The sequence below is a fragment of the Dendropsophus ebraccatus genome, chromosome 1, assembly GCF_027789765.1.
Source record: "Dendropsophus ebraccatus isolate aDenEbr1 chromosome 1, aDenEbr1.pat, whole genome shotgun sequence".
Classification (NCBI taxonomy): Eukaryota; Metazoa; Chordata; class Amphibia; order Anura; family Hylidae; genus Dendropsophus; species Dendropsophus ebraccatus.
The window spans coordinates 167,664,075-167,690,528 of record NC_091454.1 but is presented as its reverse complement, the minus strand read 5'-3'; the positions used below and the strand labels follow the sequence as shown (position 1 = coordinate 167,690,528).

Here is a 26,454-nt window from a genome sequence, read left to right as displayed (position 1 = left end):
GGTCTTTACTCATGTATACCCCATAATTTTGCTTTAATTTCGCTTGAATACCATCTCAAAAAAGCTAACTTATACTCTAATGAAATAAATGAATTCATCTTGTCATCTGTAAACTATCTCCTTAAAAATAATTATTTTCTGTTTGAAGGCGAATATTTTCTTCAGATCACTGGAGCCCCGATGGGGTCATGTTTCTCCCCCACGCTTGCAAATTTATACATGTCGTGGTGGGAGGACATGTTCCTCTTCTCGGATCAAAATCCATTCAAGGAATGCATTGTTTGGTATGGGCGGTACATTGACGACCTCTTGTTTATCTGGGGTCGCAATGTACCGCCCATAGAGGATTTTGTAAACTACATTAACGACAATAATTTTAACATTAAGTTTACCAATACAGGTTTAGTGGAGACGGTCGATTTCTTGGATCTTACCCTGACGGGGGATGCGGCAAGTGGTACCGTTATTACTTCCCTGTATAGAAAGCCAATCGCCTGTAATAGTATTTTGGAAGCCACAAGTTGTCACCCCAAACACACTATATCAGCAATTCCTAAGGGAGAATATCTTAGGACAAAAAGAGCATGCTCAAGAGAGGAGGATTACACTCGGGAAATAAAAGGAATAGATGAAAGGCTACGCAAAAGAAAATATGCTCCCTGGATGCTGGACAGGGCCAAACGGCTGTCAGCTGAAAGGGATCGTTCGTCTCTGTTGTTCTCATCCACTGATGGGGGCAACAGAGACGATGGATCCAAACAAGTGACTTTCAGTACAGCATATAGCCTACAGTTTTCTGAAATAAAAAAGATTTTTAATAAACATTTACCCATTTTGTATCAAGATGATAAATTAAATAAGATCTTAGAGGGAGGATATAATGTGGTTGCGAAAAAAGGAATCACTATCGGCAATTTAATTTCGCCCACGATACCAAAACATAATGTGAATAGAGGCAAAACATGGCTCTCTCAGAAAGGGTTCTTCCCATGTGGAGGATCTCGATGTAACGTATGCAAGTATGCTAAGAAGACTGTCACCTTTAATACAGATGATTTAGATAAGAGCTTCCAGATAAAATCATTTTTAAATTGTAATACGGACCATGTAATTTATGCTATCTCATGTTCTCTTTGTAGCAAATCATATGTAGGATGCACCACAAGAAGGTTAAAAACTCGCATTGCGGAACATGTCTATGACATTGGCCGCAAAGGCGAGAATGTATCAGGTGCGGCTAAACATTTCATCACTGCACATAATGGCGATTTGACACATTTTACATTTTTTGGTTTAGAAAAAGTATATAAAGATTATAGAGGAGGTAATTGGTCACAGAAGGTTCTCAATCGAGAAGCCTTCTGGATATTAAATTTAGATACCCGCTTCCCTAAAGGACTTAATTATAAAACTGATTTGATGTACATTTATTAGTTATATACCATATTATGATTTCATATGATCATGTCTATCTTAAGTTGTTTTTCATTATGCATTGTGGTGTGTCATGTCTATGTTCATCCATAAGGAGGAGCACCTTCCCCTACCTCCACAGTGTCGGAATTCAGGTGTGACAAGCGCGGCCTGATTGCACACATGCGCATTACATTCACCTAGACGCTGTTTGGAGGAGGGGGTAAGTGTGGAACTTCCTTTGTTGTTTTTACTTTTTGATATATATATGAGCTGTTTTTATACATTGGTGTATAAGCTGTGAAAAAGACGGTCACGTTGAAACGCGTTGCTGTACACATCTTGTGTGTTCTTGGATGTATTTGTATTCGTGGATAAATAAAGGATCATGATTTTATGAGCTGGAGTGCTACGAGATTTGTTACATTGGACTCATATACCGCATGTCCAGCAAGCTCCTGGACTTCGTCTGCACCGCTCTAGATCCTATGGGACACTGTTCCTTCATGAGGTATGAACCAGAACTATTACTAAGCTTCATTACGGTTGAGTGGTGAACCTACTCTTTTATGTTTTGGATTCGTGCAAAAAACCCTGACCTGAAAAATGCCCAGTGTCACACACAGACTTTCACAAAGCAAGGCAAGAACACCACACATAGCAATAGCGTTTTTGTGTCGTTTTTTGGCGTAAAAAGCACCCAACAAAAGTACCGTCTGAGGGCACCCGAACGCCACAAAAAAAAAAAAAAAAAAAAAAGAAAAGAAAAGAATGAAGCATACATGTTTTTGACTAGACTTGAGGTTTAGAGGGTAGCTATCCTGGGGTCACAGTGCACCATCCAGTTGAAGTGAGAATTTTGCCTCAGTTGGTATGTTTTCCTGATTTCAGGGTTGTAGCATTTTGTCATTAATTCACCATTAACCCTTTGAGGACCAGGCCCAAAATGACCCAGTGGACTGCGCATATTTTGATCTTAGTGTTTCCGTTTTTCCCTCCTCCCCTTCTAAGAGCTCTAGCACTTTCAGTTTTCTATCTACAAGGCCATGTAATGGCTTATTTTTTACAGGAATAGTTGTACTTTGTAATGGCGTCATTCATTTTACCATAACATGTATGATGGAATTCCAAATATATTATTTATGAAGATATAAATAGGTGAAATCGCAAAAAAGAATGCAATATGGTAATGTTTGGGGGGTTCCTGTGTCTACGTAATGCACTATATGGTAAAAGCGACATGATACTATTACTCTATAGGTCAGTCCGAACACAACCATATGCAGGTTTACACAGATTCTCTAATTTTATAATTTTTTTTAAATGAAATCCTTTTTTTTGGCAATTAATTATAAATAAAATGGGCCTATTGTGACGCTTATAACGGTTTTATTTTTTCACCTACGGGGCTGTATGGGGTGTCATTTTTTCCGCCATAATCTCTAGTTTTTATTAATACCATATTTGTGAAGATCGGACGTTTTGATCACTTTTTATTAATTTTTTTTTATATATAATGTAACATAAAATCGGTAATCTGCGCACTTTTTCCCCTCTTTTCGTGTACGCCGTTTACCGTTCGCAATGCCGCTTGTTATATTTTAATAGATCGGACAATTACACACGCTACGGTATATTATATGTTTATTTGTTTATTTATTTTTATATGTTTTATTTATATAATGGGAAAGTGGGGTGATTTCAACTTTTATTGGGGGAGGGGTTTTGGGGTAGTGTATTGGTGTTTTTAACTTTTTTTTTACACATTTGAAGTCCCTTTGGGGGACTTCTACATACACTAGTTTGATTTCTACACTGATGATTGCTATACCATAGGCATAGCATTGATCAGTGTTATCGGCGATCTGCTCATTGAGCCTGACTGTGCAGGCTCAGTGTAGCAGATCGCCGATCGGACCGCACGGAGGCAGGTGAGAGACCTCCGGCAGTCCGTTTTACCGAACGGGACCCCCGCAGTCACACTGTCACACTTAAACGCCGCGGTCACGATCGCTGCAGCGTGTCATTACCGGTGAGGTCCCGGCTGCTGATTGCAGCCGGCCCCCACCTGCTGTAAAGCGTACTCCGCTCCGGAGCGCGCTTCATAGCGAGAGAAACACCCAGGGCGTACAGTTACGCCCTAGGTCGTCTGGGGACAGACTTCCATGGCGTAACTATACGCCCTGGGTCGTCTAGGGGTTAAAGATTTACCATCTCGAATTTTGAGGGGAAGGGGCACTATTTCACTATTAAAAGGGAAATAATGCATTTTACAGGTATCAGTGCCAACCAGCATTTGCTGTTATATTACTAACTGAAATGCTTGTGCACTAGAGTGTGGAGTTCCTGCAGATCTCCACAAGGGGGCACTGTTTTACAAGATTTGTGGCAGTAATCAGAATGCTTTTTCCTGGAATTCATTTATGTACTTTCTTTTTAAATGTGAAAAAATATAGTTGTAGTGAGCATATACATGTGGGTTCTCCAAAAAGAAGTATTATAGGCCTGGTTTGTGTGCTTCTGTGAAAGCTCAGTTACCATGGCAGCATATCCTTGAGCTCAGCCTGCGCTGTTTGGAAGTGAACAACTTATAAAAGAGCAATAGGTCTCACATGGTGCCCTGTTATTCAGAAAAGCAAATGGAGCCTAGACACAGAGGAGAACCTGCATCCCTGACCATCAATAATTCAGGTGTTCTTCTTTTGTATTCTAGGAATGAAGGACCTGGACACGGCTGCTCATGGCAGGAGGATGGAAGTGCAAAGTCTCAAGTTACCGGTTGAGACAAGGCTGTGACGGGGTTGTGGTGTCAGATGAAAGGCTAAAATGATCCAATTTAACATTAAAAAGGGACATAATTTGTGGTTACTTGAACCTTCTCCTGCTGTTGATCACATGTCACTTCTCTATACTAACTCATTTAATGTATAGCATAACTAATAAGATTCCTAGTTAGAGCTTTGCCATTCTTACCACTTACCTTTTGCAAACTGATAGATCAATTACTAATTGGCAAAACTCAAAATAAAGATAAATAGAAAGCCAATAAAATACTATCTATTGTCAGGCAGAAGACTAAAAAAAACAGTACCGTAAACTGAAAGAGTTTTTGAGCATAGCCAATACATTTTTTATCGATCTCATATATTACTGTGATGAAGCTTTGTTTATATAAAACTAAAATAAAATTCTTGAGGGTGGACTAGGCATTATTAAAATAAAATACAGTAATCAAAAAAAGCTAAATTAGCGCATGGCATTTTTTTTTACTCCAGCCAGGTGTAAGCTGAGAGTGAGTGGGAAAATCTAAAATGCAATTCCACGGGACATTTTGGGGCTTGGCATTTTTCGGCTTTTTAATGCAAAATCACAGCGGACTATGTGTTTAACATTTAGCATTTTTTCTGCTGTTGTTTCCCCCAATTATTCAGTAAAAATCATGGAATGACACAACAAATCACATAACATGTAATGAAAAGAAAAGCACTGGGGTCCTGGGTTCACATCCCACCAAGGGCAACATCTGCAAAGAGTTTGTATAATCACCCCATGTTTGCTTGGGTTTCAGGTATGCCATTTCTTCCCATATAGATTGTGTGCCCTAATGGGGACAGGGGCTAATGTGCATGGTTAGGAGCTATGTAAAACGTTACCAAATAAGATGGTGATATATAAATAAAGGAGTTATTATCTAATATAATGTGTCAAAGAATCTTTCCAAAGCCCCTGAAGTGATGACGGCTATAATGCCTCCTCACTCCCTGTCCCATGCCTACTCCTGCTTGCTTCATTGGCTGGGCCCTGCTTCCACATCATTTACACAATTTGTATACATAATGCAGGAAAGTTGCAGAACTTTCCATTTATAAGGTGATGACGTTTTACATAATATCCATGGAGACCCAAACTTCCGGACTAGCAGTGTTTAGCAGATTTCATTGCCAATCTTTAAAAGCCTGCTCATGACAGTTACACTTTAAAGAAAACCTGTGGTTCACAAAAGTTTAGTTTTATATATAATTTTGTTTTCATTAGTGTTTTATTTTCTTGCAATGCCCTTTGTTTCCGAGTTATACGGGTTTAACAGTTTCACTGAATAGATTATTGTGAATGGAGTGTGAATGCTAGACTCAGGAGTTATGATACGGAGACTGAGAGGGTGTAAATCATCTTTTTGGGGTGAATATAATGCTCTGAATTACACTTCTTTAGCATAGCATTCACATCTGATTTTTGCAATGACATTCCCACCATTCTGACTGTTTAGTGGAAAGTATAGATAGTCAACCAGCACTGTGAACTATGCTGCACCCCAGGGATTATGTAAACAGCATTGCTTAAGGTGTTTGTGGATATGACATAAATGTCGATAACATGTTTATTTACATCAATATTCTTTGCTAAAATGTTGGCACAATTTTGGGATACTTTGGGATTTATTTATTTACCAATAAGCCATACTCTCTGTCTATAAGCTACACCCCTATAGATTTCTTAAATAACGCTCCAGTGGCTTTCTGAAGGCTTTGTGCTCCACAATTGGTGCTAGTTATATTGCTTCTATGGAAAGCCACATGGCACAGTGCTTTCCTAGAGCCACTGCCAGTTTATTCTAGCATCCAATGGAGGTCAAAGTGGTTACCAACTCCTCTCTCAGAATGGACATTGATGACATATGCTACTAATACGCATCAATGTCTGTTCTGAAACAACCTCTTTAAACAGTGTAATATGGTGCTGTCTACATACAGTCATGAGAAAAAAATAGTACCCCACTTTTGAATTTTATAGTTTTATGAATAGGACAAAAACAGAAAAATTTTGCCCTTAAAAGATCATGGAATTGTGTAAAAACCACAAAACACATGACAGATTCTTCCGTGTCATTATTTATTTAGTAAAAGTGACACAAGATGGGAAAGCCATGTGTGAAAAAATAAGTATACCACATAAATCGACAGCTTGTAGAAACTATTTTAGCAGTAATAACATGGAATCGTTCTATGTATGAGAGTCTCTCACATGGTTCTGGAGGAATTTTGGACCACTCTTCAGATCATTGAGGTTTGTGGGCATTCCTTTATGCACAGTTCTATTAGAAAAACATGGTCACTTTCTTCCAGAGACAGCAGTTCAGGTGTGGTTTGCAATTAAGCTCCATTCACTTCAATGGAACTGAGTTACAAAACCTACACCCAAACTGGAGACAAGAGTTGTGCTGTCTCTGGAAGAAAGTGGCCATATTTTTCTAATGCTGGATAACTCCTTAAAGCTCCCACAACAGCCTTTCAATAGGCTTGAGGTCTGGAGGACTGGACCATTACATCACCTTGATTCTTTTCTTTTTCAGCCATTTCCTTGTAGATTTGTTGCTTGCATTTGTATGACCCAGTTTTGGCCAAACATTTACTGTTGTGTGGGTGGCATCACATTTTTTACATTACTTTTGTGTAAGGCGAAGTTCAAGGTCGACTCAATGACTGCAAGGTGCCCATTTACTGTGGCTGCAAAACGTGACTGTACATACTTGAACAATGCTCAATATTTTAGATAAATGATGCTCAATAGCCAAATTCCCCTTTAAATAGTTTATCTATAATTTGAGATTGTAAGATGCTTCCAAAATCCATTCTTTTAGCTATAATTAAGTATAGTTATGAATTTCTAGATATTATTTTCAGACTGCTCTGTACTGGGATTCCTTACCCCTACAGTACAAGCGTATTACATGTACAATAGTGTTCCTTGTTACAGATAAAGAATACAAAGCGCTCAGGCATTGTCTATGGCCTCATATAATTACAGAGGGCATTTAAGAGCCTTGAATTTCTGCCAATTAGAACAGACAATTGTCTACTTTTATCCCACCAATCTGTCTGCTTATACTCAGTGATATCAGTACTGGGAGGCCAATTACCATCCAGCGCACAAAGCCATCTTTCAGCCACTCATCAGAACTGTCTCTATCAAGCGTGTAATATGAATGTTGGCTACAGCCTTTCCAAGCATTCAGACACTGAACACAGATCGCTAATACAGATACTGGAATTAAAAAAAGAAAGGGAGAAAGTCACAAAAGTTTCAGCACAAAGCAGTTGTGTAGTTCTGCTGTTTTGTATTATCCATTGGTTAGTATAAATGTATAATATTACCCAAAAGTATGATATCATTGTCTAAAAGATTATTCCAAACATATCAAATGTCCGGGAAGGGTAAATTATTGGCATATTGGCTTAAAGGGGTTTTCCAGAACTAAGCATGGGCCTGGGGGGTCCAACTCTTTAGACCTATGCCAATTATCTGACTGAGGGGGTCCCTTTTTATTATGTATACAAGTATATAGGCTCATTCATACAGCCTGTGAATCATAATGAACTTTCCTCTGCCTGAGGAAGGTTCGTTATGATTTATGGTCCGAAACGCATTGTTTTATACAATAAAAACCCTTGTATTGGTGGAAGAGCCTCTGTGTTTTCCGTGACCTTGATTCACATGGATTCGGTTTCCTGTCTTGGAGATACTTGTGGTCACCTGCACTTGCCCATAGGAGGAACTTCTTCACCCACTCTCTTGATCCAGCGAGTTACTGTTGCATTGTCCACACCATGGAAGCCTCCGGTGGTGTACCTCTGCAAGCCGCACCTGACCCGCCTACAAGCGTAAAATAGTGTAGAAGCAGGAGCTGTACCCACGAAACAGCCTGTATCCTGTGTGCACAGTGCCTCGCGTTCCTGCCTCTCTCCACTGCACGTTTGCACATCTTGGAAATAAACTTCAGACTACAAAATTTTGGTAAGTGCCAATTTTTCATTGCGTCCTGCTCTCAATAGCTTAGAGAATACATGCTTTTTAAAAAAAAAAAAAAAAATTGTGCACCACAGTAAAAGTTTTAGCCTTTCAAGCCTTTGGATGATATATCCTGACAGCACCTTCTCCATGTATGATAGCAAGTCCTGCCAATCCCTGCACCGCTGAACTGTACAATATCATTTGGGTGCATAGTGCTGACACTCTCTTGTTTGCTTGTACAATAGTGTTGTGTCTAGCCTTTGTACAACCAACATAGGCGAGTGCATTTCAATTGGGACCTATTCACATTATGCATTGTTTGGAATGTACTGCACTATGAATCGCCCTTTACCCTCATTTTTATAGATTGACTGTTAATCACCAAACATTATATTACTTTTGCAGCCTAATTTTCTCCAAGGAAATGGTGAAACAATTGTGCATTGTATGTCTTATTCCTGCATTAATAATGCAGTAGACATGTGACTTTCAGGACAGGTATGACTGACAGCTGAAGCCTGCCCCTCCCTGCCCTAACATATTTCTAGACTGCTCTCTATGACATGGTCACTTTGGCTGGAGCTTATGCCATCAAGTGGTACTGAGCAAAGGTAACCTGATCAGAAGGAGCTGCGTGAGGGACCCAGAGAGAAGTCACCTAATTCTCCTTTAAGTTTCCACTACTTAGACTTCTGCTACTACTAGAAGAAATAAGCACAGAACTAGGTCTGTATATGATCTACTCTGCACAAGTTGACTTACTAAACAGGTGAGTACATCATATTTGCATTGAAAATAAAACTGTTCTTTTCTATACATTTTTCGAGTTCTTGAATTATCCCTGTCTGATTCTGAATTTCTTCCCTATTTATGAAAAGGAAAACTATGTAAAACTCTGTAAATGGCAATTGTTGTGCAATGTAATTTATTATAGATTATGATCCTAAACAAAAAGGAAGAGTAACAGCATGGCTGATGTGTCTGCCTACCTGTCAGTCTATCTGTCTGTCTCTTCATAAATAATATAGTTGACCTTTATATAGGACTAAAACCTGACCCTGAATTTTACCATGCAAATATCTGTATGGTATATATACATCCTTCAGCTCTTTTTTTGTCAGTTTTAAAGAATACAGGAAGAAACAGATGAATTATAACTAACTTTTACTGGCTCTAAAGTTCTCAAGTACAGATTGTCACTTGCAGGGGTTGTATGAGATTACCACCAGAAACAGCACCACTCTGGTCTATAGGCTGTTTTTGGTATAGCAGGAAGGTGCCAAACAATGAATTCAAATAATAAAACTGTAACACAGGCAGGTGTTAGGTCTTGCATCTCTAAGCCCTGCTATGCTGTCTTCTCCGCAACTGGCCCCTAGGGTGCATGCGCACTGTCATGAACTTTAAGTCTCACATACCTAGTCCTTCTCCTACCTATCCAGCTACACCAAGTACTATCTGGTCCACTGGGCCAGTCATTATCCAGTAGAGGGATAGAGGGTGAAGACTTAAAGGGTACTTAGATTCCACTCCCAAGTGTGACCCAAAGGTCAGTAGCCCAGTAGGTCCACACCTGTTGCACCCCAAGTTTGAAATGTGATGTTCACGGAGTAATCAAACATTTCTTCCCAATACACATCCACAGTCCCTGAGATCTGTGCTGTAAAGGTCTCCATACATCTTTGACTATAGTAAGCTGTACCCACTATGGTGGGTTCAGTCATCAATCTAAGGTGTAGGGTGCTCTTCTGAATGACCACCTCCAGATGATGTCGGTGGTGATAGGAGTCGTCCGTGATGGAAAATCACCACCTGACTCCTTTGTTCAGGGAGAGATAAACCGTAGCTAGAGCTCTCTCACTGCAGCTTGTTCCTTCTACCCCCAGAGGATACAGGAACGCTTTGCCATGCCGAATATTCATGTGTGTAAGGAAGACAGGCGTCAGGCAGGACAGATAACTGATGGACGTACAATTGTTTGACCATCAGTTTTTGATTGTGTATGGCCATTTCTAAGGTTAGTACTCTTTGATGCTTATTTAGTTCAGCTTTATTTTATGGCACTTGTTACTGTCGCAAATTTGTAATTATTATTGAGTTGTATAGGTTTTACTTTACAATATTTATTGTAGGAAGTTCCCACTTTCCCTGTCTTCTGTTTCACATGCCTAGTTAGTGGAAAGTGTAACCTGAGGACTGAGTGTAAATAATGGTTGTAACTCCAGAAACTGTATAGGTTAGGAGAGCTACTTGTCTTTGATGCTCAGGTGACAGATCTTTCATGTCATGTTACAGATCCTGTTTCCAAATGTGCATATTACACTGAAGATGTCCCTCGGTTTGTAATAAGCCAACGCTCGGAGACATGAACCTCTATGTCACATAGAAACAATTCTCTTTCCTCCGGTAGTGATCACAGGATATGGCTAAACAACTACTCTTTCTGTGGATCGTGCTGATGTTGTTGCCACTTAAAAGCCAAGGTAAAAAAAAAGTGTTATTATGTGTTCTATTACATTTTGAAGGAAAAAAATGACCAATGAAACATTTTCAATGCATGAATTTAGTGCATGTGTGCATTATGGAGTTTATTGCATATCTGGAAATGTATCTTAACAACACTATGTGGGTTTGGTATCACTATGTGGTTTTGCGATATCCAGATAGAAGATGTGCAATGGTTATATGGTAGTGAGTTGTTATTTCTTTGTTATTCAATAGAGATGAGCGAACCTGGAGCATGCTCGAGTCCATCCGAACCCGAACTTTCGGCATTTGATTAGCAGTGGCTGCTGAAGTTGGATAAAGCCCTAAGGCTATGTGGAAATCATGGATATAGTCATTGGCTGTATCCATGTTTTCCAGACAACCTTAGAGCTTTATCCAAGTTCAGCAGCCACCGCTAATCAAATACCGAACGTTCAGGTTCGGATCGACTCGAACGCAAACCCGGTTCGCTCATCTCTATTATTCAACCATCTTTGTAACATACTGTAGTTTAGACAGTGAATGCTCTATGACATTCTGTTGGGTTTAATCAGTTAGAACATTTATACATTCATGACAAGTATTGTTTCACAAATACAATTATTTTCACCCAAATTCCAAAAAGTTTTACAGATAACAATAGAAAATATTACTGATCTCTATCCTGATCTTCTGCTATAATGAACCTTTAGGCTATGTACACATCTCGTAAAATAAATGAAAAATATGGCCTTATTTTCAGTATAATAATGGGCTCCATTGAAGTCAATGAGAGATTGGCCGGCAGTGCACACACCGTGTAGATTAATGGCCATAATTGATTACGACCATCCAAATAATGAACCAGCACATTATTTATGACCTGTTTTTGCTAAATATGGCCTTTTTATCTGTTCACATATTGTTTTATTTTCACTCAAAATTATTGTTGTATTTAGCTTTTATTTTATTTTGTGTGAACCTAGCCTAAAAACTAAGCAAAAGAGAAACTTATAGGAGATGTTTCATGAACATGCGGCTGTCATTATCAATAGATGGCTGTCCTTTGGCACTGAAATGACGGTCATCCAGAACGACGCCATTGTTTTCTCCTTGTGGAGACATAGCCTATATGTTTATACTTGCAATCACTGTTTTATATTATATAAGATTGTATGCCATTAGTCATTGCTACTTGCTGGAACAGGACAGTGATTTCATGAAGACGATAGTGATAGTCTTTGTTAATAGATAGGATATCATAATTAGTGTCAGGGCATGGTGGATCTATGGGGATATGATTATTTGGGTGTAGATGGGCTTATAGGGTTTTTTTGAAAAATTCAAAGCTGGGGGAAAGTCTAATGTTTTGGAGTAGTGCGCTCCACAATATGGGAAATGAATAGCAGAAATCTTGGAGATGGTTTTATGAGGAACAGAGAGAAAAATCCCTTTAAGTATACCTATTATTTAAACAAACATCTGTCAATAGCAACATGTCAGAAGTGTGTATCGGGGACCAATGGTCTAACATCCTGGCATTGACCCCTATGTTGGCTGTGTCTGAGACAGCTAAAATGTTGCAAATCTTCCAACTTCACAGGGTGTATTGCTTGCTTAGATTTTTAAGTAGGATAAGGGTATGCCCTGATTTTGCCTGTCCAGGATGTGGAGATGAAGAGGCTCACACTCCTTATATGATGTGGAGCTGCATGGCTCTCGAAGGGTTCTGGAGAGTGGTCTTGGCTTTGAACAGATAAGTGTATGGTGTTAATATTCCTGCTGAAGTCGCCTTCAGATATTGAAATAGCCTTAGCCAGAATCTTTTATCAAGCCCTGAATTTACCTGCACGATTCTGGATACAGACAGTAGAACCCACAGCTGCGGAATTGATAGACTGAATATTATCATCAGATTAGAGAAATGGGTATACATAAAGCTTAAGGCCATGTCCAAGTTTGAAACTATATGGGTTTCCGGGATAGACTGCCCGTTCTACTGTCTTCTTAGATTCACTGCACACTTATGAAAGCTTTCTTGCTATTAGATGATTAAAACAGACAGGCTACTTGAGACCATGGGGGCGGCTGTTAAACCGGGGTGGTCTCTCTGGTGGCTTCTAAGGTTGTTGTATAGGGCATTATATTTGGTCCTACAGCAATTAGTGACTTGTTTGGGAACTCTTTCACAGCCTTATTTAATGTTATTGATATAAATGGGTACAGTAAATTCTAGAAGGGTGTTGGATGACTAATTTAATTTTTTTTTTTTTAAATTGCGTATCGGTGGTGGTCCAAGGGCTAATACCCCCTCCGTTTGCTAGAGTAAAGGGGTAGAAGCTTAGCAGAGTACACTATTCATATCTGCTCTAAACTGCTAATTATAGAATTATAATGGAAGTCTATGGAACTTTTGGCAATTCCATCTACCAGAAGTTACATAGGCTTCCATTATAATCATAGACCGCTTGTATTAGAAGTTTAGAGCAGAGAATAAATGGCAGAGCATGCCCTGCTGAGCGTGTCTGCCCCTTAATTCCAGCGATCAGAGGGGGTCTCAGCACCTGGATCCCCATTCATACACACTTTATGTGGGGTACACTATAACCTAGGCAGACTGTTGCACACATCTAGTATATATGCACAGTATGTATACATATGTTTACGGTAAAGAATACTTAGAATGTGGATGATATTAAGTATATTTGTTTTCTTAACTAATACAGAGAGCCAAGTATTAGAACGAAGCAGTTTTGAAAAGCTCCTTTCTATCTGGAAATTAAAATTGAGGCGTTCTCCTTCCATTGTGTCAAATCTAAAGACTAAATTAAATGCAGTGGATCTACAGACTTTACTGGATAAAATGGCACTTAGGTTTGAGTCCCTGTGGACTACGCCAGAACAAGCTCCACCATTTTTTCATGCTCCAAAATACAAAGTCAAACAAAACCGTCTCTCTCAGTTTTTGCACAATATTTCGACCTATCTGCAGAATCAAGAAGCTCATGAACAAGAGGCTGAAGGCTGGGACAGTCTAGTGAGTCAGTTTCTCCAGGTTCCAGCCGAGAGGTCTTCAGCTATACCACTTATTAAGCTTCAGGATTTTCTTGTCTCTTTAAGAGGAAGTCAAAACTGGAGCATCCTCCTAAGCTTCATACAGAGTATTTTTAGATCCATCAGCAACAGTCAGAACGCTGTTCATCTTTTAGGTCAGAACTGGGACATGCTGAGCGGGCTGCTGGATACACTGTTTCAGGCGTTCCTAAGTGGCACCTTGGCTCAGACCAGTACAACACTTCAAGGAGCTTTATGTGCCCTTATGGGTCACCGTAACTGTGGTTTCCTACCTGACCAGTTTCTAAGACTACTGCTTCCCTTCGAGACCAATAAATGGAAGCCAGTAGTGAACGTACAGACTGGGAGCTCTGTTGGATCACACGGGGGTTATTATAGGCCTTTTAGCATGCTGGCTGAATCCTTAAAAGACAAAAAATCCAACTCCAGTAGACCGAGTCCTGGGTCAGCACAAGAGGAAGTACAAAATGTCCTAGAAATATTATATCGTTCCAGGGAAAAGGAAAAGGGGAGCCAAGTGTCTGACGCTGATAGCACTACAGAGGAGGCTGTTTGGGAAGTATTAGAAGACCTGCGCTACAGTCTCATGAAAAAGATGGAGAGGTCTGTATATGACAAGTTGAATAGGAAAGTTTCCCGAATGACAGGGACATTGATGCATAGGGTGTCCTCAGTCATTGGAATACCTCATGCTGATCAGAATGGAAGATGCTCAGTAGGTGAGAATCGGCCCATCACAGTTATTGATATTGCTGTTTGTCAAACTCATATGCATATAGACGTTTCTCTTTATTTCTCAGGTAACCTACAACAGTTACTTCTGTGGTAAGTTTAAAACATATCATAAATGTAATAGAGATAGTTGACAATGTCCTTTGGTGTAAGATTATAATAATGTGGCTCATTATAAATTTTAACACTTAGAAATTTTCAGCTTATCTTCCTCTTCTGTTAAAGATATATTCCTGTTCCACAGCATAGATAATAACATGCTGATCGGTGGGGGTCTGACCACTTGAACTCAAACTGATCCCAAGAACATGGACAAAAATGTTTGGAGCACACCATGGGTGCATACCCAAAGCTCTGTTTAGTTTGTATGGGGCAAATATTGCCAAAAGTTGCCGAGTTTAATGTCCAGAAGCCCCAGTAAATGGGTACTCCAGCAAAAAAGTCACATCCCAGGTACCCACTAAGACCCAGAAGCGGTCAGGACCGGGGGACCGGAGCAGCAGAGATGAGAACATGTTACTTCTCTCATCCTCCCCCTCCCCAGCACTCTCTCAAAAATCACCACAGCCTGGAGTTCTCCTTTAAAAGGAACGTGTCAGCCCTCATAGCAGGCCAGAACCAACCATACCCCAGGATCCAGCATGGGAAAGTTACCCTCTCCTGATGGTCTTGCTCCAGATGCTGATCCCGTTGCATAGATATTGCTGCCATGCTCATAAGGCAAATGAGTAGAGATAAGTCCGATGCCCATAAGAAATCACTGATCCCAGGGTAGGGTGGGTTCTGGCCCACTGTCAGGGCGTACAGGTTATCTTAAAATATATAAAACAAGGATAATTTAAAGATACTGCACTGGAACTTATACTGTAATTTTGAATGCTGTTTGTTTTCCTTTTGTAAGTGTTCAGTTTTCATGCTAGTTATTTGAGAGCTTTACTACAGAAATTCATAATTACCTTTTTTTCTCTTTACATAGGGGCATAAAACACAATATTAGCTGGAATACCCAGTCCCTTGGCTTTACATCCACTAGTTTCCCATCCACCCCTCCAATCCTAACGTGCAGCAAGCCTACTGGGAAAAGTGTGCATGCAACTCATAATATTACAAAGAGGTCACCAACTGATTTTTTGGAAGAGCCCCATTCCTATACTGAAGTATTAGAGGCTGTATGCAATGACACCATCCCAGGGTTACCAGGTGTCTCCAACTTCACAGTGTTTCTGTATTGTAATATATACAATGCCACAGGATACTCAGTAGACACGTCGTATGATCTACAGGCTGCCTGTTCTGATGCAGCTTGGTACCTAGCATCCATGGAAGAAGACTCTTTCTGGGTTTGGGTGTGCAGGGAATATTTCCCACTGGAATTTAATATTACTGTTTGCAAAAACTCCTCATTTCCAATACTTAACCAAGAATCAGCATTAATGACCGATCTATGCACTAATGTTTCCGATAGTTCTGAGGCGACTCGGGAGCTGCGAAACAACATCCGGTGTTCAGATATGTGGCAAGGAATATCTATGAACCCCAAGGCTTTAAAGACATGTCTGTTTGATAATAAAACAATCATGATGGAGAAGCTATGTAGCAACGACTCATTGTCTGGCATGTCAGAAGACAGTAGAGCATGGCTGTCCAGAGTTTGTAGTAGACAGACAGGAAAAAACAGTACAGAAAATATAACTAGCTCCACCTGCAATTATAAGACATGGGGGAGCAAAACTTTCAGTAATGCTACTTTGGTGGAAGAATGTAAGGGGGTAAATATTCAAGATTTTATGGATCTTGTGTGCAGAAATGCCTCTCTGTATTTTGCCCTGAAATCGGTTCATCCATGGATTGTGGATCAGTGCTGGAAAAATATTACATTAAATGGCAAATGTTTCCTTCAGAGACTTGCAGATGTTCTCTCGCTGTCCTCAAGCTTTGATTCCTCCCAACTCTGCAAAAATCCGATCTCTTACATCATAGGTCTGGTTTCTCAGCTCTCCCAGTGTGACAGTGAATCATATGGTTGGGCTTCAAATGTACAGTATCTTCTTAAGGTGCTGGATTTTCTCTTCTCTCTCTCAGACTCGGATCAAATAGGTAAGGAAACAAGGGATAAACTTGGAGAGGCCATTCTCCTCTCTAGCCTGCTGGATAATAGCTCTTTCTGGACTTCTTTCAAGATGAACTCCTCAATGAGCATCCTGCAGACTGTCCAAGTGTATCTAGAAAAAGAGAGCAGTGAATCAGACAAGGAGGATCTCCTCAGCTGCTTTAGCGTGAGTTTTTTCCCATTGATATTATTATTTTTTAATGTTTTCATATCTAACAAATATTTTCCTATGGAGTTTTACAAAAACACTTCTCTTCTTGATAAGCCGTTGTTAATAATGTACGGCTGCATTTTGGAGAGACATTAGGAGAGTGGATGTAGACTATATTAATGTATGTCTTTTTGCCTGACAGCCTGTGCTATGGGACCTCATCCAGAAGGAGGAAAATGTCACTGCTTTTGAAATTCTCCTCCAGGTATGATGTCTATATACAAATATACATATGTGCATATTTAACCTTTAGTTATGTAGTATATATACATATTTTATACATAGTATGTATAATTTCTTCCCAATATCCAAGTACAGTCATGGCCAAAAGTTTTAAGAATGATACAAATATTAATTTTTAAAAGTCTACTGCTTCAGTTTTTAAAATGGCAATTTGCATATACTCCAGAATGTTATAAAGAGTGATCAGCTTAACAGCAATTACTTGCAAAGTCAATATTTGCCAACACATTTCAACATCATTGCAGCCCTGCCTTAAAAGGACCAGCTAACATCGTTTCAGTGATTGCTCCATTAACACAGGTGTGGGTGTTGATGAGGACAGGGCTGGAGATCAATCATGTCATAGTCATGATTAAGTAATAACACCACTGGAAACTTTAAAAGGAGGCTGGTGCTTGGCATCATTGCTTCTCTTCTGTTAACCATGGTTATCTCTAAAGAAACCCGTGCAGTCATCATTGCACTGCACAAAAATGGCCTAACAGGTAAGAGTATCGCAGCTAGAAAGATTGGCACCTCAGTCAACAATCTATCGCATCATCAAGAACTTCAAGGAGAGAGGTTCCATTGTTGCCAAAAAGGCTCCAGGGCGCCCAAGAAAGATCAACAAGCCCCAGGACTGTCTCTTAAAAGTGTTTCAGCTGTGGGATCAGGTTACCAGCAGTGCAGAGCTTGCTCAGGAATGGCAGCAGGCAGGTGTGAGTGCATCTGCACGCACTATGAGGAGCCACTTCTCTTCAGAAAAAATATCAGGGACAGACTGATATTCTGCAAAAGGTCCAGGGAGTGGACTGCTGAGGACTGGGGTAAAGTCATTTTCTCCTATGAATCCCCTTTCCGATTGTTTGGGACATCTGGAAAACAGCTTATTCGGAGAAGACGAGGTGAGCGCTACCACCAGTCTTGTCTCATGCCAACTGTAAAGCACCCTGAAACCATTCATGTGTGGGGTTGCTTCTCAGCCAAGGGAATCGTCTCTCTCTCAGTCTTGCCTAAAAACACAGCCATGAATAAAGAATGGTACCTGAATGTCCTCCAAGAGCAACTTCTCCCAACCGTCCAAGAGCAGTTTGGCGATCAAGAATGCCTTTTCCAGCATGATGGAGCACCTTGCCATAAAGCAACGGTGATAACTAAATGAGGGAACAAAACATAGAGATTTTGGGTCCATAGCCTGGAAAATCCCCAGATCTTAATCCCATTGGGAACTTGTGGTCAATCATCAAGAGACGGGTGGACAAACAAAAACCAACACATTCTGACAAAATGCAAGCATTGATTGTGCAAGAATGGACTGCTATCAGTCAGGATTTGCTCCAGAAGTTGATTGAGAGCATGCCAGGGAGAATTGCAGATGTCTTGAAGAAGAAGGGTCAACACTGCAACTATTGACTTGTTGCATTAACTCATTCTAACTGTCAATATAAGCTTTTGTTACTCATAATACGATTGCAATTATATTTCTGTATGTGATAAAAACATCTTAAAAACACACATAAAATCCAGAGGGCAGCAGATCATGTGAAAATAAAATATTTGTGTCATTCTCAAAACTTTTGGCCATGACTGTAGACTTGTGTCACATGTGATTTAAAGTCATAGCAGAAACCAGTACACAGATCCACAGTGTCAGACCCATTTGCCTTATAATATGATCCATCAGGCTATGTTCACATTCTGTAAGAGACCAGCCGTTCCATGACCCGTCCGGGTCACAGAACGGCTGGTCTCAGAAAAAATCATCCAGGCCGGTACTGCAGTACCGGCCGGATGATCTTTAGGGCCACAGAGTTCTGATGCAGGCGCATCCGTGCGCGCCCGCATCATAACTCTCCACTGCACGCTATGAACGAGGGGCTGGAGCTGCTTGCTCCACAGTGTGCACTGACAGAGTTTTCTGCAGCCGCTATTCAATTAATAGCGGCCTGCAGAAAACTGACATGTCAGTTCTTTGCGGCGTCGCTAGGGATCCCAACCGGAGTGTTTACTATGTGTATGCACTCCTGCAGGGATTCCATAGACGGCAACGGCACGAATATTTTCGTATTAATCATGGCCGTTGTTGCAATCATTTATACGAAAATATACGTTGTGTGAACATAGCCTCAGACAGTGCAGATGTGACTTAGAGGTACCCAAATAATTATTAAATAATACTGGTTCACCTAGCTCGTTATGCACATGAAAGCTTGGAGTCATTTAGAGCAATACAATACTCTTGTGTGGAACTACTTTTCCTTAGGAGCAATACATATAGCATCTGATGGATATAGATAATGGAGATACTCTATAAGGCCCCATTCATGCTACTGAATCTCACCTTTTATCTTTTTGAATGGGAGGGCTTGCGCTCTCCACGGCTCTTCGCTCAAAGAATTGACATGTAAATTCTTAAAGTGGGGAGGCGCACAAGCCCTCCCATTCAAACACATTGGGGGCGAGTCCAAGCGAGGGGATTCCGCACGGAACCTCTGCGCCGATTCCGTAGTGTGATCGGGGCCTAACATTAGAATTAGATAGCAATGGCCCCTGTGCCAGGGTGCTCTGCTGTTTATTGTATGTCCTCACCAGTAGAAGACTATGAACTTTTTTAAAATAATCCATGGCACACTTTCATGGCAGGAATATCTGCAAATGCCAAGGGAAGGCTTCCAGAAGGTGTTGTTATCAGCAGAAAATGATGCAATTGAACGCTTCATCTCACTAATGCATCGATCATGGCCAAGAATTCAGGTGAGTGAATAATATCCCATACTGGTTGAGTACTACTAAATATTACAGAGGAAAACTATGTTCACAAACTCTCAAAATGATGGCAGTTTTTATCGAACGTAATTTTATTACAACTGACATTATTATACGTATAGTGGATGTTGTTATAAAGTAACAGCCTTTATTTGTCATTAAATTACGCCCGTCCAATAAAAACGGCCATCATTATGCGAGACAAGGGGAGGGGTGGGGGGTTGTTATTATTTGTTCTGAATGGATAATGCATGTACTTTCGCGCTTTATGCAAGGCTAGGTGATATACGTTGGCCTTGGGTAGGCACCATTCTCTGTATATCAAGACGCTACATGAGTATCGTACATTGATATTGTCTTTCTCTACTTTCTCTATCATTTTTTTCTATCTTTGGTGGGGAAATTTTAGAAAATTTCAATAAAATATATTTAAAAAAAAAAAAAAAGCCATAATTTTAACAATGTGCACATAGCCTGTAAGTAAATCTATTCAATGCTATGTAATTTTGTGTACTTGTTGGGTTCAGTCTTGGATATAATTGAAGTACAATAGTCTGGAACCCTAATACCTGGTACTCAGTGCAAGAGGCAAGTTCATTTGGAATCATCTGATCCAATTAGAGATGAGCGAACCTGGAGCATGCTCGAGTCGATCAGAACCCGAATGTTCGGCATTTGATTAGCGGTGGCTGCTGAACTTGGATAAAGCCCTAAGGCTATGTGGAAAACATGGATATAGTCATTGGCTGTATCCATGTTTTCCAGACAACCTTAGAGCTTTATCCAAGTCCAGCAGCCCCCGCTAATCAAATACCGAACGTTCGGGTTCGGATCGACTCGAACCCGAACCCGATTTGCTCATCTCTAGATCCAATCAACTGCATAAGGAGAGAAACAGTCCAAGCAAATGAGTAGCACACCTCACATGAAAACTATTCTAAAAGAGATGAGATGGGCTTACAGATGTCCTGTTGGTGGATTCTAAGGAGGTTATAAATTAGTGTTATTATTGGATACAATCTCAGAACAGCCAAGGAACTGCCTGGCATCTATCAGTCATAAGGGTGCACTTTTTAGAATACTTGTTCCAAATAAAATGTATAATTAAAATACCTAAAAGATTGTAATTCTCTATCTCTCTAGAAAACCAGTCCTGATGAAAGGGGTTTGGAGACCTTAACTTCAATGGTCATTCAAAAATTTCCACTCTTAACACCTCAGATCTTTGTGGACCTTTCCCAGTTCATACCTTTCATGTCCATATCTGACATTGTGAGCTTTCCAATATCTCTTTTGGCCAACCAGAGTGTGTAAGTAGGAGAAAACATTATTTTTTTGTTGTATCACTATATATTGATGTAAATGTAGTGGGTCTTTATATCATTATACCATGTTATATATTTATAAAGAGAAAATGGTCATTATAATACAGGACAACATACCCCATTCATAATTCCTGTCTAGGCTGGGTTGACACTGCGTTTTTGCAATCCGTTTTTTTTTTTTTTTTTTAAACAGATGAAAAAAACAAATGCATTTGTGTGCATCCGTTTTGATTCATTTTTCCATTGACTTTCATTATAAAAAAAATGGATCAAAACTCATCTCTTTTTTTTTTACCATACATAAAAACAGTCAACCTCATTTTTTTTTTTTTCCAAATAAAAAAAAAACTGATCTGTTTTGATCTTTTCTTTTCATAATAGAAGTCAATGGAAAAACAGATCAAAATGGATGCACACAAATTCATAATTTTTTGCAAAAACACAGTGTGAACCCAGCCTTAGATGGACATCGTACTGAAAAATTATCATTTGTTCTAGATTAGATGCAATAAAGATCCACAGTCAAGACATGAAGGTTGCTCAGAAGCGAGCTTTTGCTAAACATTTTCTACAAGCGGACATATTTGGTGAAGTGCGATCCTGGCCACCACACTTTCTGAGGTCGATCCAGCCACTTCTCCCATACCTGCCATTTTGCCACTTTGTCCAGCTCAGCTCTGATCAGGTTGGTGCTCCTTTATTTATAATATATGGGGTACTAAGGAATAAATTCACACACTTTGAAGGGCTAAAATATGTTGGAGACAGCAAGTGTGTGTGTGTGTGGGGGGGGTGATACACATATAGTACTTTAGTAACTTATGCTTCATTGGTTTTCTACAGGTATTAACAGAGTCTGAATGAAACACTATAAACCCACACCAGGCATTCTAATATTTATAGGAATGGGCAAAGTGCCCTATTATTTGTCATCATGAAGCTAATCTGACAGTGATTATGAAGTGATAGAAGTCATGACAGCACATTTGACTCATGCATTATACATAAGATTATTGTGCTAGGGAAGTGTACAAATGCAGAATAAAAGAGACGCTACCTAGGTACTGACAGTTGTACTAATCATTTCTTTTGTCCCTCCCAGATTAAATTGCTGGCAGATGGCTGGAAAGATGTGAACCTGGGGATGATACAAGGCCGTCATGTGGCACAAAGCCTTATGAACACAAGCCAAGATATAGACAAAGTACAGAGGTATACTTTCACTATGAATTTCTTTATCTAGAGAATTGTTCCCGTTGTTCCCTGATCCAAGTTTGAACTCTATTGTATGTAAATGGAGTGGAGAATATATATTAAAGGGGATTCTGATGGCTCTTTTCACACAATTCCAGTATAGTGGCTGATAGTTACTTACTTAGGCTGAGTTTTCTGTTCGAGATTTACTATTTTCATTTCATCATGTTTCATTTTGTTATATAATAAAATAGTCAAGTGCTGTATTCAGCAAAAAAACAAAAAAAACAAAACAGTCATATTTTTTCAGGACTCCCTAGGGCTGCATCCAACCTCTCAAGCCAGCAGGAGTCCAATGTTGAGCGTTCGGCAGGTTCGCTCATCACTATTCACTAAAGGATTTGGTTTATGGCTATAAACCTGTAATTAGAATCTGTTTCTTTCCTTCACCCCTGCCAATGGGAATGGACAGTCATATAGTGGATCAAGTGTGGATATGGTGGAACTTACTGCTCAGACACCAGAGGTGGACATTTCACTTGTGCAGCCTGTTCAGCTGCACAGGGGCCCAGGCCAAAAGAGGGGCCCGCCAGGCTCAGACTCTAAAGTGTTAGCTCAGCATAGCACTTGTCTGTAGTGGGCCCCCCAGGCAGTATTAGCACCTGGAAAGTGCGGGCCCCCTGCTGTTACTGGATGCTGTGCCTGGCCGGGGGTGGTTCTCCTCTCTCCTCCTCTCCTCCTGCACGCTGCTGCTGACAACCCCTCCCCCTCCTGTACTGCACTGTCCAGTATACCTTGTGTGAGGAGGAGAGGAGAGCATGTGATGACGGGCTGGAGGGATCCTGCAGGGTTATGGCTGCCAGGGACAGGACTGTGAAGAAGAGCAACAGCAGCAGCTTTGACACTGAGTGATTATTGTCAGTGTGTCTGTCAGGCTGCTGGGAGTTGTAAGATAGAGAGTGGACTGTGTAAGAGAAAGCATAGAGCCCCCTACCCTCTGATGCTGTAAGGAGCCTAGGATTTTGAGGGCAAACTAAGTAAAACTACAGTCGGTACTACAATTTATTGACATTAATAACAGAATTACTAAAGGATGGTTTCTGGGTAAATCCACAATTCCATCATGGAATCAATAGAAACTGATGGGTTTGGATATTAGACCCCTTTATCTACCAATGGAAAATGATGTGAATGGTGATGATGAGAATGCCCTAGATATTTATTCAAAAAGGATGGCTTGACAAATGGCTTATAGCATTGTATGGTTTTAAAGTGTACTTGTTGTTTGCAAAAACTTTTGACATGTCAAAGAGACACGTCAAAACTTTTGATTGTTCAAGGTCTGACTGTTCAGACCCGTACCAATCAGGAGAACGAGCGGGGAGTTGACCACACTGCAGCATGTCTGCTCCCCACTCTGTATAAGAATAAAAAAGTCAGGCTCCATAGACTTCCATTATGAGCAAGATTTTTTTCCCCTCACACTCAGCGTGAGTGGACCGCGCTGCAGCAAGTCCTTTCCCACTGGTTCTCTCAATCGGTATGAGTCTGAACACTCAGACCAGGGCCGATCAAAACTTTTGACATGTCTCTATAACATATCAATTGTTTTTGCAAACGACAGGTACACTTTAAAGCGTTTTTGGTATAGTGTACATGTACTGATTTAAAGGACAGCAGGAAAGAGGCTTAAAGAGGTTTTCCAATTTAATATTACTCTTCCGCTATCCACCAGTTAGGGGACAAGTATGAAATCGTGAAGGGTCTAGCCCCCCGGGATCTCTAGAGTGGTGCCCAAACAGCTTTGTTTTAAATGGAGTGGAGCCACAGGTGCGCGTGACCCGCGGCTCCATTCATTATCTATGGAGCCTCCCGGAGGGAGTCAAGTACAGCACCCCCACATTCTCATAACTGTCTCCTATCCTATGGTTATTAAACTGGAAAACCCTTTATAAGATCCATGGTGGCCACTATTCTATTATAATGTTAGGTAAAAGTGAGTACAGACAGACGGTAGGAAAGGTACATGTAGTACAGTTTTTGTTAGACGTTACCTTGCCTTTCAACTCTACAGTACAATTACGCTAAGATTATTTGTACTTTACTACATTAATAGTTCCACTGTTGCAGGCTGGGTCATCTCATTTGTTACTTGACATATGAAGATCTACAACAGTTTCAGCCCTTTCATTACCCACTGGGAACAGTGGAGAAGAAGTTGCTCGACTGTGTCTCATACAGAACACTATCCCACCGTGGACGGGTAAGTTGTTATAGTATGACATGAAGGAATCACTGCACTTAACTCACTATGAAGATATGCTATGCACCTCCATTCATAACAAAATCTCAGGGCCCCACTCTGGAGACATTACAAGCCAACTCTTTATAACATGAGAAAACCCCTGTAAGCTAGCCATACATGAGTTATTATGATGTAGTGAATTTAAAATGAGTGTTTTTACCTGTCATTAAAAATAACTTCTGACACGTCATCAGGCATGTCAAAAGTTATTGATCGCAGTGGGTCTCACTCCTGAGACCCAACTCTGATGAGGAGAAATTGCTGCGGCCGTGCCATCTACTCCCTGACTGTATCTTCTGATTGGCTAATTCCAACAATGTAAGTCTACAAGGCTACACTGTCTGAATTAGCAAATGGCCAGGCAGTGGATTGCACAGCTGTCGTGCTCTCTCCATAGCTATATTTCCTATTTGCAGTGGATCTCAGGACTGAGATAACATGTCAAAAATAATTTTTAATGGCAGGTACCCTTAAATGGTTCTATAAATCTATTTTGTATAATTTACTAGTGTTCTATCTTAATACAGTAAACATTTTGCAAATGTTTCAACTAAAATTACAATTATGGTACAATAATTTTTTTTAAATTTTATTATACTTTGCATTTCAGCTGGCTTATTCTTTAGTGAGTTTACTGAAAAGGGCTAATTTACAGACAACGGATTTTGATGATTTGATTGGATGGAAAAGTCTGTTTCCTGAAATGGGGGTTAAATTCTTCCAGTCTCTTCCAAGGAATTATATTACCGCTCTACTTCCTCAACTGCAGGCATCTGACCTTTCTAATGCCCAGGTAATAGGATTCTTACTTTTTGCTACACAATGTTGCTCAGCACCATTTGCCTTATTTGATAGTGGCTAATGACCTGCATCATTTTGTAAACCGTAGACTTAAAGGGGTACTCTGTTGAAAATCTTGTTTTTTCAGATCAACTGTTTTCAGAGAGTTATATAGATTTGTAATTTACGTCTATTTAAAAATCTCCAATCTTCCAGTACTTTTTAGCTGCTGTATGTCCTGCAGGAAGTATTCTTTCCAGTCTGACACAGTGCTCTCTGCTGCCACCTCTGTCCGTGTCAGGAACTGTCCAGAGCAGAAGAAGTTTTCTATGCAGGATTTGCTACTGCTCCGGACAGTTCCTGTCATGGACAGAGGTGGCAGCAGAGAGCAATGTGTCAGACTGGAAAGAAAACACCACTTCCTGCAGGACATACAGAAGCTGATAAGTACTGGAAGACTGTAGATTTTTAAATAGAAGTAAATTACAAATCAAATATAACTTTCTGAAACCAGTTGTATTAAAAGAATAATAATTTCACCGGAGTACCCCTTTAATCTGTGGTGTACAAGCGTTCATGTGGCATAGCAGTGATCAGTGTATAGCAGTACAACATCTTGCCCATCCTAGTTATAATTAGTAGTATTTTTTCAGATGAATCAAACATTTTTTACAGTGGATTCTACACATTTGTACCTAGCTGAGATAACCATTGTCTTTCTCATTCCTTTCAGGCACTCTCAATACTCAATAACATCACCTCAAAATTCAATGTAAGTATTCAATGGAAGAAAATGAGCTTGTATGTCAATATATTTACACTAGAAAGATTTGTGTTTACTCCATCATTCAATGTTCTCATTCTGATCACCAATGTAGCATGTTTGTATGTGTATTTCTTGTAAATTAAAAACAGAAGAAGCAATTGCAATTGTTTGTTAGATAGTGTTGAGTAATGTTTATAAGGTACTAGGTACTACAGCCAGTGGGTGGCTATACTGGCTCACCATGCACCTGTCACTCATTGGTCTGCAGAAATGATGGTGACATACTGTATTATAACGCTG

General features: G+C 40.1%; 1 protein-coding gene across 1 annotated transcript in view; it reads left to right on the top strand.

Moving 5' to 3' along the window:
- The first annotated feature begins 1,856 nt into the window (after positions 1-1,856).
- STRC (stereocilin) overlaps positions 1,857-26,454 on the top strand; it is a 39,932-nt gene continuing 15,334 nt past the window's right edge. The window contains exons 1-12 of the mRNA XM_069958646.1: positions 1,857-1,924; positions 4,127-4,191; positions 13,395-14,568; positions 15,452-16,751; positions 16,939-17,001; positions 19,662-19,772; positions 20,928-21,094; positions 21,608-21,794; positions 22,212-22,321; positions 24,434-24,566; positions 25,219-25,401; positions 26,122-26,160. Coding sequence (XP_069814747.1) covers positions 1,857-1,924; positions 4,127-4,191; positions 13,395-14,568; positions 15,452-16,751; positions 16,939-17,001; positions 19,662-19,772; positions 20,928-21,094; positions 21,608-21,794; positions 22,212-22,321; positions 24,434-24,566; positions 25,219-25,401; positions 26,122-26,160 — 3,600 coding nt within the window. The remainder of the gene's footprint in view (positions 1,925-4,126; positions 4,192-13,394; positions 14,569-15,451; positions 16,752-16,938; positions 17,002-19,661; positions 19,773-20,927; positions 21,095-21,607; positions 21,795-22,211; positions 22,322-24,433; positions 24,567-25,218; positions 25,402-26,121; positions 26,161-26,454) is intronic.